The sequence below is a fragment of the Dunckerocampus dactyliophorus genome, chromosome 17 (assembly GCF_027744805.1).
Source record: "Dunckerocampus dactyliophorus isolate RoL2022-P2 chromosome 17, RoL_Ddac_1.1, whole genome shotgun sequence".
Taxonomy (NCBI): domain Eukaryota; kingdom Metazoa; phylum Chordata; class Actinopteri; order Syngnathiformes; family Syngnathidae; genus Dunckerocampus; species Dunckerocampus dactyliophorus.
In genome coordinates, this window is record NC_072835.1 from 5968500 (window position 1) to 5988247 (window position 19748).

The 19748-nt window shown below is 37.7% G+C and overlaps 2 protein-coding genes across 5 annotated transcripts in view; one reads left to right on the forward strand and one right to left on the reverse strand.

Moving 5' to 3' along the window:
* ndor1 (NADPH dependent diflavin oxidoreductase 1) overlaps positions 1–19748 on the forward strand; it is a 50825-nt gene that overhangs the window by 14800 nt on the left and 16277 nt on the right. The window contains exons 9-15 of one of the 2 annotated variants that reach the window (XR_008566492.1): positions 1262–1473; positions 3771–3878; positions 3954–4068; positions 4191–4337; positions 4419–4537; positions 5966–6060; positions 6144–6340. Coding sequence is in view for 1 of the 2 variants with exons in the window: in XM_054756716.1 (XP_054612691.1) it covers positions 1262–1473; positions 3771–3878; positions 3954–4068; positions 4191–4337; positions 4419–4537; positions 5966–6060; positions 6144–6288 (941 nt within the window). In the remaining variant the exon portion in view is untranslated. Of the gene's footprint in view, positions 1–1261; positions 1474–3770; positions 3879–3953; positions 4069–4190; positions 4338–4418; positions 4538–5965; positions 6061–6143; positions 12475–19748 lie in introns of those variants that run through there. The other variant, XM_054756716.1, reaches the window with a different exon arrangement.
* Positions 5871–11652, reverse strand: ntmt1 (N-terminal Xaa-Pro-Lys N-methyltransferase 1). 3 transcript variants are annotated; one of them, XM_054756719.1, is made up of 4 exons: positions 11471–11652; positions 10796–10955; positions 8992–9151; positions 5871–7190 (listed from the first exon to the last, which is right to left on the reverse strand). In XM_054756719.1, the coding sequence occupies exons 2-4, from the start codon at positions 10949–10951 to the stop codon at positions 6934–6936; spliced, it is 573 nt and encodes a 190-aa protein (XP_054612694.1). In that variant the 5' UTR covers positions 10952–10955; positions 11471–11652; the 3' UTR covers positions 5871–6933. The 3 variants fall into 3 exon arrangements, with proteins under 3 accessions (XP_054612694.1, XP_054612693.1, XP_054612692.1); XM_054756718.1 differs by having other exon boundaries at positions 8899–9151; positions 10796–10952; positions 11471–11647; XM_054756717.1 differs by having other exon boundaries at positions 8899–9151; positions 11471–11641.

Below are 19748 nucleotides of genomic sequence, written 5' to 3' on the forward strand. Positions count from 1 at the left end.
TTTGAATATTTTGAAGTGCCAAAGGGGTGAGTTTGGGAAGATCTTGGAACGGATTAGGCTATTTACATTTTACGCTTCGTATAACATAAAATCCCTATAACATAAAGGTTCTCGGAACTGATTATTTACGTTGTAGGGGCGTCTACTGTATTTATAATTGTATTTATTTTTATCATGAAATATTATAATTTGTGCTGTTAATCGATTAAAAGATTTAATCAAGTTAATCACGACGCCTGTGATTAATCATGATTAATCACACATTTACCTATTGAAGTACTACAGTTGGCTTGAATTTAGTTTTGAGATGAACGTAGCACAGGTATGGTGTTTTAGGAAATAAATATTTAACAAACCAGCATTTTAAAACTTGAACAACTATGCAACAGCAATGCACGTGCGCAACACACGGCAAGTGCTCGTATGGCAGAGTCCCGGCCGCTGCCGTCATATTTGGAGCACTATCCTACACCTAGAGCAAATGAGTGCAACCGCCAGCGATCGCCGATCAGAAGTGCTGTTACCTCGGGGATGTTATGGTTGCTTCCTGCTGTCCAGTGGTCTCCTGTCAGTACAACAAACGTAGCTTTGGCCAGCTGGGCCAACTTTGTTGCCTTTTCATACACTTCATGGATTCTAGTGACGACAGTTCCCCTTGAAGGTCTGCAGTCTCTGGCAACCCATTTAGCAGCAGCATTTTTAACAAAAGTATTGTAATAATGTTTTTATTTTTATCTGATCATAATATATTACATTTATTTTTAATGAATTATCAATTAAATTCAGCTTTTTGGCATAATGTATGTATACTACATGTGCATATTATTTTATGCCCAGACTTTAGGGATACCCTTCATGATGAATAAATAAATACAGAATATACTGTACAGTAGGTAATGCTGAATAAATAAAATATGAATAAATGAGTGATCTATAGACAGATTGTTACACATTCTGTTCTTTTCTCTTCCTATGAGATGTAAACACAAGTGGGAATATGTCAAACGCGTGGTGTGAATGAATGATGAGCGATAGATAGACACTTTATTCATCGCCTCGAGAAATTCACAATAAACTAGGATAGGATTAACTAAACGGTTTCTTCCTGCTCCTTTTCAGACATTTTAGGTGTTTGAAAGAAATACACCGTGACCAATTAACACTTAACAGTTGTATAATGTAGCAATCACCATAGAAAAAAGATTTCATTGGAGCTGTGTGTGCTGAATGTGACGTAGCTCAACCTGTCTTGTGTGCTCAGTCCCCAGCAGGCTTCGTCATCCCTGCACCGTGCGCTACCTGGTGGAGAGCTACCTGGACATTGCGGCCGTGCCTCGACGCTCCTTCTTTGAGCTGCTCTCCACCTTCTCCACCAACGAGCTGGAGCATGAGAAGCTGGTGGAGTTCAGCTCAGCGGAAGGCCAGGAGGAGCTGCACAGCTACTGCAACCGACCACGCCGCACTGTGCTGGAGGTGTGAGCTCAGGGTTCCAAAGTTCATCGTTATGATCATCAATATATATATTTTAAATTACTAAGAGTAATATGTTGTTGTACACTTAACACTTTAAATAACACTTGGCGTGTCCTATACACGCAATTGCCCAGCTCAATTTCGCAGCTTCACTCTTAACATGGTTTAAAAAAATATATATATATATATTAATAAATCATGCGGTTTTGTGGTTAAATACGGCCTATTATTTGTAATTTTAAAAAAATGCATGTTTAAGCAAATTTTACATATTTCTTTGCCTAAATTCAGCATAAAACTGACTAATTCATGTAACATACAAATATTCAGAAAACACATTCAAAGATGTGGTATGTAATATTCTACACTGGTCACTAGGTGTCAGTAATGTTACTGTAATGTTGGGTGAGACACACAAGCACCAGACTTGATCGCCTGAACAGCAGGCTTTTATTGCAGGTTTGAATGATCTCACAACAGGCACAATAATCCCTAACACGGGCTACTGTTGTAACCCACGCCAAGCTAAAACTCAACTCTGAACCTCCAACATTGCTTCCTGTCACCCCCCCACTAAGCTCCCCTAACACTGGAACACATCTAGAGCAACACACATGAGGACGAGTCTTATTTATGTCTTTTACAGTGTCTTTTTTTTTTATATGTGCCTTGCCATTGGCTGGCAACCAGTCCAGGGTGTACCCCGCCTCTCGCCCAAAGTCAGCTGGGATAGGCTCCAGCATACCCCCGCAACCCTAATGAGGATTAAGCGGCATAGAAAAAGAATGAATGAATCATATTTTCTCTTATGTCTACTATATTGGGTAATAGAGTGTAAAGGTGACTATAGGAGTGTTATTTCATGTCTAGAGGGCTCCAATAATGTAAAAATAACATATTTAGAAGGTCGTGAATAGGTCTTCTATGCTTTAACTACGAAAATATTCCATCTACTGTATAGGAAACATTTTGGAGTGGTTGTCGCGTGACAGTCATGTGACCACGCCAGGATACGGTTTCCCCAAAATGGCAGTGTGTTACGTAAACAAGCGAACTAATTTCCAAAAGCGTATTTTTCGGCATTGATGCTTATTTTAAAAGTGTGTACCGTAAAGCACCGTATATAAACCGCACTTTTTTTCCACTGGTAAGCAAAAAATATGGGTGCGGTTTATACACGATGACAGGTCTGTGACCAGACGCAGAAATTGACGAGAAGTCCATTTTGAATAGCCGTCTGTGGGTCAGACAGTTGCTCTGACTTTAGCGCCCTCTGCTGTACAGTTGCTGAAAATGCTTGTGTATGCAACTAACTAATCTGACGGCTGTCTGTATTTTCACACAGTGAAACGATCTCTACATACACTGAAGCTAACCTAAGCTTCCAATGTCAAATACAATACAATAAATTCACACTGAAGCAATGCAGTAAAATAATAATAGAGAAAAAAAAAAGCAGTGAAAGATAAGATATCAAAACATCTCTGAAAATTGCAAATTTCTTTATTTTGATTTTTTATTATTATTATTATTATTCATCTGTGCTTAGCCATAATATTAAAGATGTAGATGCCGAAGTTCAGATTTCTTCTTTATTCTTCTTTTTGAAATTGCTTAGTACCTTTACGCATGTTGATTTGAGATGAAAGAGTTGGCAAGCATTTATGAACTAAAATTTTTTTTTCCCCACCGTGAGTCTGAAAATGGGGGTGCGGTTAATACACGGGTGCGGTTTATACACGGTGCTTTACGGTAAATGTGACATTCGTGTAACATCACACAACCATGACATCAATTAGTGCTGTTGTTTAAAAAAAAAAAGGTTGTGGTTTCCTGTGGGTTAAGCTCACAAGATATAGCAGTCAAACTCTACAGTGAGTACAACATTATTAATAATTTAAACATGAAAAAATACAGTGGACCTTAATTAATGAATGTCATTTTCAACCAAATCCCAGCAATAAATGTAAGCTTCATTTTAAATGTCCAATTTCCACATGTCTTCATTATTTTTTGTTATTAAACATGCCAAAAGCACTCCAAGATGTGCTAAGCTGTTGACTATATTTCCATAATTCTTATTATTAGTGTGATATCTTGTTCAAACATTCAATATTTCAGCCCTTTCTCTCTTCAATGTGGACCTGACGTTCCTTCATGTTGAATTTGATCCTTGTATGTTCAAAAGTCATATTATTACATGATTACATGTTTTTTGTCACCTGATTGTCTGGGGCAGCTTTTGATTTATGCAAATACCTTTTTTTATGTCAAGTGGTCTTGCTGCTTTGCTGCAGGTGTTGGCCGACTTCCCCCACACGACAGCACAACTCCGAGTGGACTACCTGCTGGATCTGATCCCTGAGATCCAACCACGCTCCTTTTCCATCGCCTCCTCTCTTCAGGTAGTTCACCTCAACGCTTCAGAAATATGAACCCTCTTCACGACCATGTCTGGCAAATTTCTTCCCTCTCGACAGGCTCACCCTAACAGGCTGCAGGTCCTGGTAGCTGTGGTCCGATATAAAACCAAAATGTTTCAACCACGAAGAGGTCTCTGCTCCAACTGGTTAGCCTCCCTCGACCCCACAAAAGGTCATTCCCGTCTTTTAACTCCTTTCTCAGCTTCTCCACATTTCCTCCTCAAGTTATTTCTCATTTCCTTGACGGGAAGACAAGTAAAAGCAGACCTGATGTGATCCTTCGTTGTCCTACAGGAGATGTTTATGTGCCTCTCTGGGTGAAGAAGGGAACTCTGAAGTTTCCCAGGGAGAAGGACACCCCCGTGATCATGGTGGGACCGGGAACAGGAGTGGCGCCCTTCAGGTCAGCTTTACAAGAGAGGACTGTTGAGGGTAAGAACGGTGAGTACTTGACCTCTGAAGACTGATCCGTCTCTGAGCGTGATGTCATGTAGGTGTCCCCCCTGTCGTCTCACTGTCCAGCCAACGTCCTCTTCTTTGGCTGTCGATCCGAGTCCAAAGACTTCTACTTCAGGAACGAGTGGGAGGAGATGATGAGAGTTGGACAGCTGATGCTCTTCTCTGCCTTCTCGCGAGACCAGGTCGTCCCATGACTCGAAACGATTTATAACAACTTCCTTTCTTTCCTGTCCCACGTTACTGAACCTCCACAGCCATTGGCTCCCATGAAATGTGCAGCTAGAGACTGCACCTATGTAGAATAACACACCAGTGATACTCAACAACTGCACCGTGATCGTTCAAATGATCCCATTTCACTTCATTGGTCCCAAAGTCATCATTTATTTACTACAAATAATGTACAGAATATTTGTAGGTAGAACAATGAAACTCTCCCATTAGATGGCAGGCAGTGTATCATAAAAATTGATTATTTATTGATTTAATTATTTATTTAGATATTTTCTAAATAAAAATGATCAATTCAATAATTTGATTGATAGTGATTAATGAATTTAATATTTTAAAATAATACTAATTTAAATTAAATTATTAAAAGTAAAATATTTAATCATTTAAAAGTAAACCATATAAATTAAAATATGAAAATTTATCAATTCTATTTGTATTATATGTATTAAATATATAAATGTTAATTTACAGTACAATATTTTAGTTTGGTGTGCCGTGACATTTTGATGTAAAATATGTTCAATAAAGATGGGGAAGCACTGAAATACACATAATATACAAATAGTAAAAATTATAATTAATACAAAATATCACAATATGTGTAAACATATATTTCAATTATTCCATTCAAAATAACATGTATTGATACTATTTATTTATATTAAATACAATAAATGTTCTCATTCATACAACGTATTTGTTTGGTGCGCTGTGAGATTTAGATGTAAATATGTGCCTTGGCGCGACAGAGATTGAGAAACACTGATGTACACATATAAATATACAAAAAAGTAGTACAGTATATTTACAAAAAAATATACATAATCGTAATTTATACAGTAATATACATAATGAATCATTTAATATTATAATCATTTAAAAACAAAAAATATCACTTAAACAGTTTAATCCATTTAAAATGTATATTATTAAATCATATTATACATACAAAAATTTGTTGTTTGTTATACAATCTTTTTGTTTGCTCTACTGTGAGATTTTTATGTCAAATATGTGCATTGGTTAAAAAAAGGATGAGAAACACTGATATGCACATAAATATACAAAGAAAATTGCATTGATAATCTTTTTTGTATGCCACTTATCCTAGCATTATCTACATAAAAAAATATTATAAACATAATATAAAGTAAAAGATTGAATCCAAATAAATCTTTTTAAAGATCACAATATAAATTAAAATATATAGTGCAATTAAATATGTATTTCATTTTATTTACTTATATATTAAATGAAGAATTGTATTTTGTATTTGTTGTATTGTATTTTCATAACGGTATTTTTGCCTATGCGTCCAGACTGTATGTGTGTATGTCTGTGTGTTTTTTGCCAACTGCGTGTTTGTGTCATTTCAGGAAGAAAAGGTGTATGTACAACAGCGTGTGAGGGAGAATGCTGCACTCATTTGGGACCTTATTGTAAATAAAGGCGCTTACTTTTACATAGCAGGGTGAGTTCTCCGCAAACCTGTGGATTTCCATATCACTGAACACTGATGACGTGTTTTTTTTTTGTTTTTTTACATCTGTGTAGGAATGCTAAGCAGATGCCGACTGCCGTGCGTGACGCACTGATGGCGGCCTTCGAGCAGGAGGGAGGGCTGTCCTCTGATGACGCCGAGCAGATGCTAACAGCCATGGAGACGTGCGGACGATTCCAGAGTGAGACCTGGTCCTGATCCGATGGCGTCAAGACCGACACAGTCCACATTCCATGTGTGGTGGATGCAGGTGAATGCTCTGACGTTCCCTTGTGAAGCCATCATATCACGTCTATGCACTCTAAAGATTTGAAAGCTTTAAAGGAATATTTCAAATCTGACACTGCATCAATAATACATTTTTTTTTTAAGTACCCAAAACTCTAGTAAGTACCTACCAGCTGTGCCCTGTGTCATAATTTGCAGTAGTAGACTACTGCAGCATCGTGAGGATGAACTTACTGTTTACTAGAGTTAGATGTAGTACCTGCACAGAGACAAAAGGCTCCCGGTGTGCTTTTTATTGAGCAGATAGCGCCTCCTTTTTATGTCCTTGAAAAACATTCAGCACTGTCTAAAATGCACAAGGTGACATTCAAGCATTGGCTACAAACAGGAAGCTGAATTATAAAAGTCCTCATCTTCCATGTCTGCAGACATGTTTCGGTTTGTGACGTCACGGTTTAAAAAAAGAAACAAAAAAGCACGTAAATGTGTTGAAAATAAATAAAGCCTGGAAAAATACTGTCAGATGAGACAACGTAAGGATGCAGGGAACACCCCACCATGCATCAACATGACGGTTGACTCCAAACGTCCCACAGCATATTAGAAAGACGTGTCTTATCGGAGGGCCAGGGTGTGGACATGGTAAATCTCCTTTGGGAAGTTGACTTGTTGTTCCTCGTAGACAATGCTCAGGCCCGCCCTGCCCACCAGACTGCGAACTATTTCCAGGTCTCGACACACGCTGCTGTCCACCTCGTCCGGGACCACACCCTCATAAGACACGTTGTCCTTGATGACGATGAGGCCGTTGGGCCGCAAGGCTTTGTGGCAGCGGCGCAGGAATTCCACCAGGTGGTTGTCAGTCAGGTGACCTGTGAAGGACACAAACGTCTCACACATGGACGAAATACATAACAATGCTCACTTTTTATTAACAGTCAGAAAGAAAGAATAGCATGTGTCCCTTCATAAAATAATAAAATATCATTTTCAAAATACTAATTTAGAGAAATGGTAAATATCCATCTTCTTCCGCTTATCTAAGGTCGGGTCACGGGGGCAGCAGCCTAAGCAGGGAAGCACAGACTTCCCTTTCCCCAGCTACTTCGTCCAGCTCCTCCCGGCGGATCCCAGGCCAGTTGAGAGACATAGTCTCTCCAACATGTCCTGGGTCTTCCGCGAGGCCTCCTACATTAAGAGGAATGAATGATACTATACTTTTTACTTGTATTATTTTTGTAATTACAATGTACATACGCACAAACGTGAGATGATATGTACTGATCACGGTGTTCATTAGTGGTGAAGGGGTGGCATGTGTGCCAAGGAAGAAGCGTTTGAATCTGCAGGTTCAGATAATGCCGCAGATATGGGAATTTTCTTTATTTGAAGTCACTGGGTCCAAGCCAGGGAGTGCCACACCAGATCTAGCAGAATGAGCTATGATTAAATAAATGCTGTGTGTGGCAGTGATGTGTTAGACACGATAAGGATGGGTGCTGCTCACCTGAAGCCACTGTAGTTGGCATTGCATGATTCAGTGCAGTGCCATACATTATACTGTATTTATCAACATTGCGGAATTCATATATTGCTGACAGAAGGCATGGGCCGGTTACAGGTTTCAATGTGTTAACATGAATATCATAACCTAATATGCCGCAAATGTCATCGTTTAATTTCTTGTAGTGTAACCAAACACGTATTTACACTACACGTTGGAGCTTCAAAACGTATAGTAAATCACAAAATACACTAATATAACATAATTAAGTGAAAACATTGAAGATTCCTTCAAAGGGATGCACATTTAGAAGATTTACTCTATTTTCAACATGTTTCCTTGTTGTACATATGCGCAGTAGTGGTAGAAGTCAATGGAGGCGAACGTGTCGTCATTCCACCGGTACTTCCCTGCTGTCGTCATAGTTGTCAGTCGACATTAACTCACGTCGAGGGTCACCAAAGGTGGAGATGGCATTCAGAAGAAGACAGAAGCTGAGGATGGTCATGGTATAAAACGTTTACTCTCCACTGAACAAGCATCAACTACTTAGTCCACATCACATGACATGGTGATGAAAACAAATGAATAGAAACTCTAAAACGCTTGTGGACAAGCTATGACCTGCACATTCACAACGCTATGAAATAATGACGGAACATTACAGGGTTTTTAAAATTATTATTTATGTTGTGACCTTTTTTGAGCCACTGATTGGTAAGAAAATATTTATGGTCTTGTCACGTGAGTTGCAGGAAGAACCACTGCAGACTGCATTTTTAAAATCTATTTAGAAATAATTCCGCAATTTTGCATTTATTTTAAATACCACTTCCATCATGTTCTATTATATCGTTTAAAAATAACAGTAACAGAAAATAACATTTATTTTCAATAAAGATATTTCAAAATAACATCTATTTATAATATATGATGCTTTAATTATTATACTGTGAAGCTGTGATATTTTTGCCCAAGGTTTTCATACCATCAGGATCTCATACCGGCCCATGCCTTGCTGACAGTGTGTCATGTGTACGTACGTGTCTGATGTCTAACCAATCAGCTAGACTCACCAATAACCCATTGTATCCAGATGACGTCATAGCGTCCACCCTCTGGTACAAAGTCCTGCAGGCCCAGACAGAAGTAGTTGCCCACTCTCTTACCATCCTCTCCCAGGTACGTCTTAGCTTTGTCGAGGAACTCCTGCGTTACGTCCACCAGGTCCACCGTCTTGAAGAGTGGCAGCAGCAAACGTTTGGAGATCCTCCCGATGCCGGCGCCGCAGTCTAGAGCGCAACCCGCAGTTGTCTTTCCCTCGCCTTCCTGCAGCAGCAACAAGCACTGAATGAGCTGCGACACGAACTATTGGCATCTTTTCTGTATTTTGCTAAACCACACAAGACACAGGTGTCTTGTCTCTAATTGGTTTTGATGACACATGCACGGTGTCCCCTAAAGCCTGGACGTATAACATACACATCATATACTGTACATACATTATACAAAAATGTTTAATCGTTCAGTGATAATAATACATATTACTTACTTTAGAAATATTTAAATATATTATTAAATATTATATTAAACTACTAAAACAAAAAAATAAGATCAATACATGTACAAATTTTAAAAATTATTTTCAATTTAAATAATTTTTAGTAAGAATATAATATATGCATTTTGTCTGTGTGCCTAAAGTCTATAAATATACACGTTATACAAAAAAAGTGACAATCTAAAGAAAAAAAACTTTCCAATTAAGCAAAAACTAATATTTAAAATATATGTATATATATACATACACACATATACATGTATAAAGTATTTTAAATTAAATTATTTTTTAAATTAAATTTAAATTATTTTATTTCAATTCTGCATATATTTAAAATGTATATTTGCATTTTGCCTATGTGTATCTAAAGTCTGGAAATATACACATAATACACATACTGTACATTATACAAAAAAAGTTAGATTTAATTTTGTAATAAAGAAAAAAATTACCCAAGTATTTTAAGATTAATGAAAAAAAAATATTTACTTAAATTAAAATTTTATTTAAATTTTTGCACATATTCAATTGTATAATATATGCATTTGTGTGTCCCGACTTTAGTCCTAAATTCTGGGCATAATACTGTATACACATTAACTCATTCAATACCAAAGATGAAGTTATACGTTTAAACCCCAACACCCGATCCCAACAACGTATTTGTACGTCTTTAACGTTATTTTTGCGCGAGAGGCAAAAACAGGTGATGACGCAACTCTCCACTAATGCATTTCAGTTCAGAGCAATTTGAAGCCATAAAAACGGCCACAAGGTGGCAGAAGTGCATTTGATAAGAGCTCGGCAGAGAACATGTAAGTGGGAAGAAATCAATTTTTTTAAAAATCACACGTGACAGGAAGTGAGAGAGTGGAGGAGTGTAGCGTGCAGAAGGTTAGGCATTGTAGGGAAATTTTAACGCAAGCACGTGCACACAGTTCAGTTCAGAGAAAAGTGTATGACGTGTATGGTGAGGGGTTTTACAGTCTTAAAACATATAATAATTGTAAACAAAGTTGGCTACTTGGCGGATTTCACTGCAGGCTATTTTGGGAACCTATCCCCCGCGATAAACGGAGGAACCCGCCTCCACCCACTGGGACAAAGAGATTGAATGACTGACAGGAGGGCTCACTCACTCCACTCATTCCGCTACAGAACCAACGCGCCCAGGTGTTGAGACAGATGCACAGAGTGAACCCTCTTGTCAGCCAGGCTGTTTGGTAGAGGGGGAGGAAAACAAACACGTCAGTGGATCCAGGCCGGCAAAATTATCGACTTTGTTTTTATTTATCGCCGATTTATTGATTATTATGGCAAGCCTAGTCATTGTTGGAACCCTCACCCACGATTACACTAGTATGCAAAACTGCACTGGACGTCAATGTTTTGTCAGAGTGACATGTTCTCACGCCGAGGAACTTGCGAAGGAAGGCCTTGGATCCATTGATATCGATGCTGGAGATGTTTCCGTAGCCTCCCAGCATGCCGTCGACCGTAGGTGGAACCTCCTTCCAGTAGCCCTCAGCATTGGAGTAGAAGCTTGGCTCTCCTGATATGTCCCCCATCCTGCTGGAACACAACAATCACAGGCTTCAAGGTACCATTCTTCACCACTTGCGAAAATAGCAATCACAGGTGGCAAACAAAGTAACCCCTCCTATTCACCTTTACATTTTTTCTCCCCGTTCAGGTTGTGGTTGTTTGGGGGATTTTTAGAATGTGCTGCAGGCAACAAATAGCCCACTGTCCACACTTTGGCCATCAGTGATTTAAAGTGACAGGTGCGCACTATGCTATGCTAGTAAACACACATACCACTGGACTTACTTTAAAAAGCACACAGGTGACCGAACCTTGACAGCTTAAAAACATACTTACCCACCTTGCATATAAAGTGACGATGAGCACTTTGAACTTCGAACCACACTTACTAGTATGTCTAGTTGCTATGACAGACCGTCAATGGAATAGCAACCGAGCTAGTTAGGCGATTAGTTAGCTAGTTAAACTCCTTCCATAAACACACTTGAAAAGATATTTCAATAAGATATTTACGGGACCAAAAAGGAAATGTAGCTTCTTACCTCTTTGAGCTCCAAGCCCCTGACCCTATTTAAGTCACGTTCAACCGTCCCGGTGTCAGGAGGACCACTGTCTATTTAGGAGCATAGCTGACATGTGTGCAGTACGTCATTTCCTTATTTGGTTCCTGTTCAACCAAGGGGTAGGCACGCCCCCTTCTGGCTACATGTAGTTACTGCACGTTTCCAATGGACCTACCTTGGTATGCCTTTTATTGAGTGGATTCTGCCAGTGAGCAACTTTTTCTGTAGGATTTAAAATTCATTTTTTAAAAAGTGTTATTGATAATTAGTATTATTATGTCTCAAATCTGCATTGTAGCAATCTCCAAAGTCCAGTCTTGAAAGCCTTATGACAGACATTCAACTGCCCCAGCAACATCACAGACACATGTAATAAACATATGCTATACAATAATAAATACATACAAAATAATAAATAAGAAGACAAAAATAATGATAATTAAATAATTGAAATGAACTAAATGTTATTAAGCATCTCAATGAATTAGAATATCTTAGAAAGTTCATTTATTTCAGTAATTCAGTTAAAAATGTGAAAGTCTTCACTACACAGAGTGAAATATTTCAAGAATGTATTGTTTCATTTCTCAGTCACTTCGATGGTTATAGCTGTCAGCTAATAAAAACCCCAAATTCTGTATCTCTTTTTTTTAATAGTCAAAACGTTAAAGATTGTAATCTACTCTTCTGCGCTCTCATCAGCAAATTAACTGCAACAACTTCAAACTTTAAAAAGCCTTTAATTGGTCTTTTAGTCTTAGCTGAACTCCTAGAATCAAAAGAATAACTTTTGTATGTTATTGTGATGTATTGAGATGCACCTGGTCAGTATATCGTAATACGAATACGAAGATAGACTAGAATTCCTTTTATTGTCACTTGTACAATGAGATTTAATGCAGCGCCTTCTCCTGTGCAGACATAACATGAAACCATATATATTTACAACATAGAATAAAATAAATAACTGTGGAAGAAAGATAAAAGAATACAATTAATTCAAAAAAATAAAAATAGATTAATTAAAAAAAGAACATGTGTATGTTGTTTATCTATATAAATACAATTATAAACTTCAATATTATGGGTTTTCTTTTTTATAATTGTAAAATATATGCATTTTTTAAAAACTATATTAGAACTAATTAAGCAAAAAAAGAAGAAAATATGTATTCATATTATATTATTTATATTATATATATTGCATTACAACATTTCAATGTATTTTTTTAAATAATTGTATAATCATCATGATGAGAATTAGGGGGTTTCCCAGAGTTCGACCGTTGGCTGATCTTCCGTCCTTCAATCGTGTGTTGACGTTCGCTGACCTCACCGCTAGATGGCAGTACGGAGCTTTATAGAGAAATCATGATGGAAAAGTCTTGACTGCAACCATTTCACTTCCGCTAACCTCACTTACCGCTGGAGATGGCAAAATATGACCAAAAAAACCTCTTGGCATTACATTAACAATGTTTGTATTAGACAAAATAAACTGAAAAACGTCAATCATGTGGGCTGTGTCTCAAAAGGAATGCTTCTGTCGGTACACTTGACCAAGTACACAGTACTGTGTACACTGGGTGCTAGTACAGTGTAGTGCTGTCCCAAATACATTACTGTCGTCACCAGTGGGCTTCACTCTATCCTGGTTATTAATAATATATTAATCAATAAATCATTGAATATGGCCTGTTATTTGTCAAAAATAGGCATATTTAACAAATCTTATGTATTTTTTTGCCTAATTTAAGGAATTTGAAGCATAAAAATTGCCAAAAGACGTGAAATCCAAATATAAGGCATTCAGAATACGCATTCAAAGATGTGGTATTAATATGTAGCATTCCACACTGGTCACTAGGTGTCAATAATGTTACATTACTGACAACATCTACACCGCAGGAAGTACTATACAAAATAGGAATTAAAAAAAAGGAAATCTAACATCCATGCATCCATTTTCTATGCCGCTTGTCCTCCTAGGGTACGGGGGTATTCTGGAGCCTCCCATGGTGACATGTGTGACTCTATTTTATGTCTTAAATGGCTTATTTTCTCTTATTATGTCTACGATATTGGGTAATACGAGTTGTAAAGGTGACTATAGGGGATCATTTCATGTCCAGAGGGCTCTAATAATGTTAAAAACCATATTTAGAAGGTTGTAAACTGGTTTTCTATGCTCTATCTATGAAAATGTTTGATTTGTAAATAAGGACTGCCACAAATAGATTTGTCACTGCCTGTGACCTATTATACACATTATGATGGGACTCTTTGAGTGTGTAGCTTGTCGTTCCAACTCCGTACATAAGATGGCATCGTAACTCATCGTAGCTTTTGAACACACCTCATACACACCTGGTCTGCCAGAGAATAAGAAGGCGTAGCAGGAGGGATGGATGTTGGCGACTTTGTGAATTTGTCGTTATAGTTTTAGCCTGTATTCAGACCCCTCTAGGTTATTTTTATCCAAAACAGCAACAAATGTAGCGGCTTTTTCTGTTCTTGTTGGACGCTCGTTGGAGACCCCAACGTGAAAGCACGTATCGCTCTTCTCAACGAGCAGCGGGTCCTGCTGTCGTGTGTTGTGCTGACTGTACAGTTAAAGCGGTAGCGCAGGGTTGTGTGCAAACGTGCGCAAAGAATAAAGATGGCTCCAATGTAAGCCCACACATGGAAAAAACACAAAAAGAAGCGTCCAAAGAGAGTTCATTTGTAGTTCTAAGCATATTTCTTTTGCTTTTCACTCTTTTTGCTCACTTTTTGTCTCCAACAGCGTCAATAAAAAGGACATGCATCATGGCCAATTATGCATATGGGACGATGATGTCATATACCAGCCCCTCCCCCGCAAACCATTGCCACAGATAGATTAGAGTCTTGTAGGGAACACTGGAAAGGGCTCCTTCAAACTAGCTACACCTCTAATAGCCTCCCAGCCAGCCATCCCACTTCTTACACCACTCAGCTGTGTGCGACTAACAAATACAGTAATCAATCATTACGATTTTGCAGCTTCATTAATTACTAAATCATGCCTTATAAGTCCAAAATTTGCATATTTAAGCACATTTTACATATTTTTTGCTTAAACTCAGCATTTTCAAGCATAAAAATGGTTAAAAGAACAAATGTTCAACTATAAGGCATTCAGAAGACGCACTCAGACGCTGTGGTGCTATGTAGTATTCTACACTGGTCACTAGGTGTCAGTAAAGTTACTGTAATGTTGGGTGAGACACACAAGCACCAGTTTTGCTCATCGGAATAACAGGCTTTTATTGCAGGTTTGAATCATCTCACAGTAGGCACAATAATCCCTAACACAGGCTACTGTTTTTAGCCGTAACCCACGCCAATATAAAACTCAACTCTGAACCCCCGATGTCACTTCCTGTCTGGCCCCGAACTCCGCTCCCCTTGCACCAGAACACATTTATGGCAACACACACAAGCACAAAGTCTTATTTGCGTCTTAAATGGTGTATTTTCTCTTTTGTCTTCGAGTACTATGAGTGTAAATGTGACTACAGGGGTGTTATTTCATGTCTGGAGAGCTCTAAAAATGTTAAAAACAGTATCTAGAAGGTGGTAAACAGGTTTCCTCTGCTCTAAAAAGGTAAATATTCCATTTATAAAGAAGGAATCCTACTTTGCGGATATTCACGGTCGTGTCTGCAACCAGTTAACCGTGATAAACGAGGGATTACCGTACAGCGGAACCTCGGCTAGCATACGTCCTGGTTAAGGTGTTTTTCGGTTAACGTACCAAGTTTATGCCACAAGTTTAGCTTCGTTTTGTGTACATTTTCTGGTTAGCATACAATATAGCGCACATCTTAAATGCACTGCGCGAGTCCAACTGTGTTCTTAATGTATTTTTTATTCACAAAACGTCCTTGTTAGCAGCCCGTTAGCTTACTAATACAGTACATGGAAACAGGAACTGAAAGTCAGCTCCATTGTTCTGTAGTTCTTTGTAGATTTTTGCTAACGAACACAGTCACAGTTACGCCACAAATCTCAAAAATGTTAACACAAAACGTCTTTTATAATTCTAGTTTTACATGCATAAAACAATTCTAAATGCATAAAAATGACAAATGAAAGAGATAAATGAACATTTAGCTTTTATCTTCCCTGAAGATGTGAAGATCAGCACGGACACCACCTTCATGTTTTGCTATGAGTTATTTCTTGAGTTCACTGGTGTTTCTCATCTTCTTTATCAAAATGCGGGCACTTGCAACTTTTTCCTCGGCTCTATTTGGGTTATTGTGCAGCCGTGATCAAAACAAAAGCAGAGATTTGAGGTGAGAAACACTGCTGAATTCAAGAAATGACTCCTAGCAAAACAGGAAGGTGGTGTTGAATTGTTTTCTGCATGTAAAACTACAACAACGTGTTTTGTGTTAACATTTTTCACTTTCTGGAGCGGATTAATTGGATTTACATGATTTCTTATCGTAATAGCTGATTAGAGTGGTTGGATGCTTAGAGTCGGACCTTCTGGAACAGATTAACGACGTTAACCAAGGTTCCACTGTATATTATATGTACAATAGCTGGAACATGAAAAGAAAATGTTTTATTTGCACTGTATTATAGCGGGAAAATCTGATCCAAATCCAAACAAAATGTTCAACCAGCATCCTGGACCAAAGTGCATTCAACCTTCGAGGTTGAACTGCAGTCCCTTTATAGCTCAGGTCCAAGAATCCCAGGAGATGGATGGACCAGTGTGGACACAGGTGGCTGGAGAAAGGAAGATGGAGGGGAAAAAGACAAAGAGACAGACAAATATTCACTTCTGTTCAAACTTTGCTGTTCTATCTGAGCTTTATTGGAAAAACGTCCACAGTGAGTCCAGCACTGAAATTAGATATTGATCCCTGTACGCCCTCCCCGCCCTCCCCCCTTTCTCCACCTATACTTTTCAGACCGTACACCTCCCTTTCTGGGGATTCCTTCTATTTCATTTAGTCCCTCTTGCTCTGTCACTCTTGGGAATTCTTCTCTACCGGGATTTTGCGCCTAAATGCACCCGTGTTTCCATCACGCATGTCGTCCAGGACACGAGGAGCGCTCCAAGGAATTAATAAACGATACAGAAAAGGGATGGATCGCATAGACCCGGGGTGTCCAAAGTGCCATTTGCGACCCGCGGATGTTTTTTTTATTGGCCCGCCCCACATTCTACAAATATAATTTAACAAGGAACAAAAAATAACAGCAAAAAAAAAGAGAATAAAGTCAAACTATTAACAGAAAATCTCAATCTAACGAGAAAAAGTCATCATTTTACGAGAATAATGTCATGAGGAAGGCTAATGTCATTTTAGGAGCACAAAGTTGAAATGTTAAAGAAAGAAGACATTTTTTTAAGTTGTAATTTTTAATTTTATGAGAAACAAAACAAAGTTGTAATTTTTGGAAAATTTATAATGTTACGAGAATGAAAATCCCAAAATAGAAACATGATGGGAGTAAAGACATAATTAAGAAAAGAAGCTGGAAAAAAAAACAAAAACACGACAGCAGACATGGAAAAAAAAACAGCTGTAATTTTACGAGAATAAAGTCATAACATTGGGAGAAAAAAAGTAGTATTCTAATAAGAAAAAGCCAATTTCACGAGCATAAACTCATAATATTATGAGGGGAGAAAATAGCATTTTAGTAGTGCAGAGTTGTATTGATTTTAAAAAGTCGTAGTATTATGTGAAACAAACAAAACAAAATAAAGGTCTAATTTTTGGGAAATTAGGTTGGGAAAAAAGTCATAATATTATAACAATAAAGTCAAAATGTCATGTGAATAAAGTCCTAATGTTACAAAAAGAACATTTCTGAAGATTATTGAAGAACGTGGGAAAATTAAAAAAAAAACAACAAAAATAGGGAAAAAAAAGACCACAATTCATACCAATAATACACTTTATCACCTGTATCACATTTTTCTTGAAATATATATCAATTCTTAGCATATCTGCATGTGTTGCTTTCCAAAATATCTAAGTGGCCCTTGCATCCTTTCCTTTTTTCAGTGTGTGGCCCTCGTAGGAAAAAGTTTGTACACCCCTGGCATAGACGCTATTTATTCAAATGGAAAAGCGTCATTTGTAACAGCGGACCTTGACAGACAGCATCAGCTCGTCTTGTTGCTGGAAAACATGGATAGTCTTAGGGATGTCCCGATCCGGTATCATAATCATAATATAGGATATCGGTCTGATATCAGCAAAAAAAATTGGTTTATATGGGCCTGCATCTAAAATGTATGATACAAGCTAGGGTGACCATATTTTGATGACCTAAACCAGGACGCACGCCGTGCCGTGGCAATGAGATACTTAAACGATACTAGAAGATGCCTTCTGGTTTCAGTACATTTCAAGTATGCTCCTATGTATGGGTAGAAAATACATTAAATAAAAATCATATTTAATTTTTATATATTTTATATTTATTAACACTTTAAATGTGTTTTATTTATTTAAAAAGTAAATAAATAAATAAATAAAAATAAAAATAAATGTGTTTTATACTTTTAGTAAATATACATTTAATGTACATATTAAAATAATAATAATAATAAAATAAAATAAAAACCAAATAACCAAAGACACAAACTCACATGAGCTTCTCAGAGGTTACTTGACATGTTATTAGGAGTGCTCCGATCCATCGGACGCCAATTTCCGTAAAAAACATGTGATCGACATGTGCCGATAGGTAAATGCCTTTCACAGCCGATCACAAACAACGATTGCCATGCGGCAGCACGTGTGCTGTGGTTGCCAACACGCGTACTGATCCGACAAGGGGCGCACTTTGTCCCGTATTGCCGTGGCAATCCAAACTAGTGTGTAAAGCCAGCTTGACACAGGCTGCACCAATCCATGCCGGCGTGTTTGATCACTCCCTTACCGACCCTGTTGCTGTTCCACTTTTCTTATATAGTTATGTGATAAGCTAAAGTTATCTGCCTATTTTCTTGTCGTCAGACTCCAAATGTGACTTTGAACCACAGTGACACTTTGTTTTTAAAACAAACAAGCAATGCGGTGAGTTCAGAGCTCGTTTTTGTCCCACGGGGACACTACAAGTGGATATCACGTTCATACCAACTTTTTCAAGTGTCACAGAACAATTTTGCTCTCCTGTTGTCATGATATTAATTATGTCTTGTCCTCCAAACACTATTTGTGTGGTTATTTAATGAACATAAACACGTGTGTCTCTGGTAGTTTTTTTATGATAAGTGTTGAACTCAGACGACAAATGAGCACAAAATAGCATGAAGACCATGGCCACACTGTTTGAGTGGAGATGTGCTTGGTAAATAACGTAGTGTACAGTTTAAATGTTGCCAGTCATAAATCAAACGCAAGTGAAAGTTGGAGAGAAAGTATTCTCTTTTAACTTAAGCAGGACAGATGTCTATTTAATAAACGTCTTTATTTCTATTATTTTACTGTGTTCATTTTCTTATCTTGAATTAAAAAATAAATTATAGAACAATTTATTTCCCATGTATTCGTATCACTCCAAAACATTTGCGTCAAATAGTACAAAAATGGTTTCACAAAAATAAAGGCAAAAAAAAACAAACAAAAAAATCTACCCAAAAGTTTATTTTTTAATAATTGTCAATTAGCCAGGGGTCTTTGGAATTGTCTAACGGCAGCACCAGCCAGTAGCATTCATACATAAATTTAAAAATGTACAGTTAACCCATGTGGTCGGTATCAGATGATCTCACTCGATGATCAGTATCGGAATCTGCAGCATAAAACCCTGATCGGAGCATCTCTAGTTATTATGCCTAAAATAACATCTCCTTGACGTTTCAATGGTGCAAAAATAAGTTTAAAATCTCTGGAATGAAATAATGATGTCTCTTCTGTATTAGAAAATGAAAGTATTACTGGACAAGTTACTAAAAAAGTAATATTAGTTCATTGCATGGCCCAATGGAAAACAATGAAAACCAGGACACACACAGGACGTGAAAAGAGGACATGTCCTGGGAAAACAGGCTGTTTGGTCACCATAAGCACCTGAGGGAGGTCCTCAAAACCTGTGGTGACCCCAACTGGTCATTTGTAAAAAGTGCATCTTGTTCCAGAAAGAACAACAGCAAGGTGGATGAGGAAGAAAACAGTAGCAGATGAAGTAACAGGTCACACTTTACAATTAAGTACACAAAATAAAGTACTTACTGAGGAACTAATGAGGAAATAAT

Coding starts and splice junctions, on each gene's coding strand:
- ntmt1 (XM_054756718.1), bottom strand. CDS start 10,951: ATGGGGGACATATCAGGAGAGCCAAGCTTCTACTCCAATGCTGAGGGC. Junction 9,152..10,795: donor TCCTTCGCAAGTTCCTCGGC/GTGAGAACATGT, acceptor TTGCTGCTGCAG/GAAGGCGAGGGAAAGACAAC. Junction 7,191..8,898: donor CTGGATACAATGGGTTATTG/GTGAGTCTAGCT, acceptor TGTCCTTCACAG/GTCACCTGACTGACAACCAC.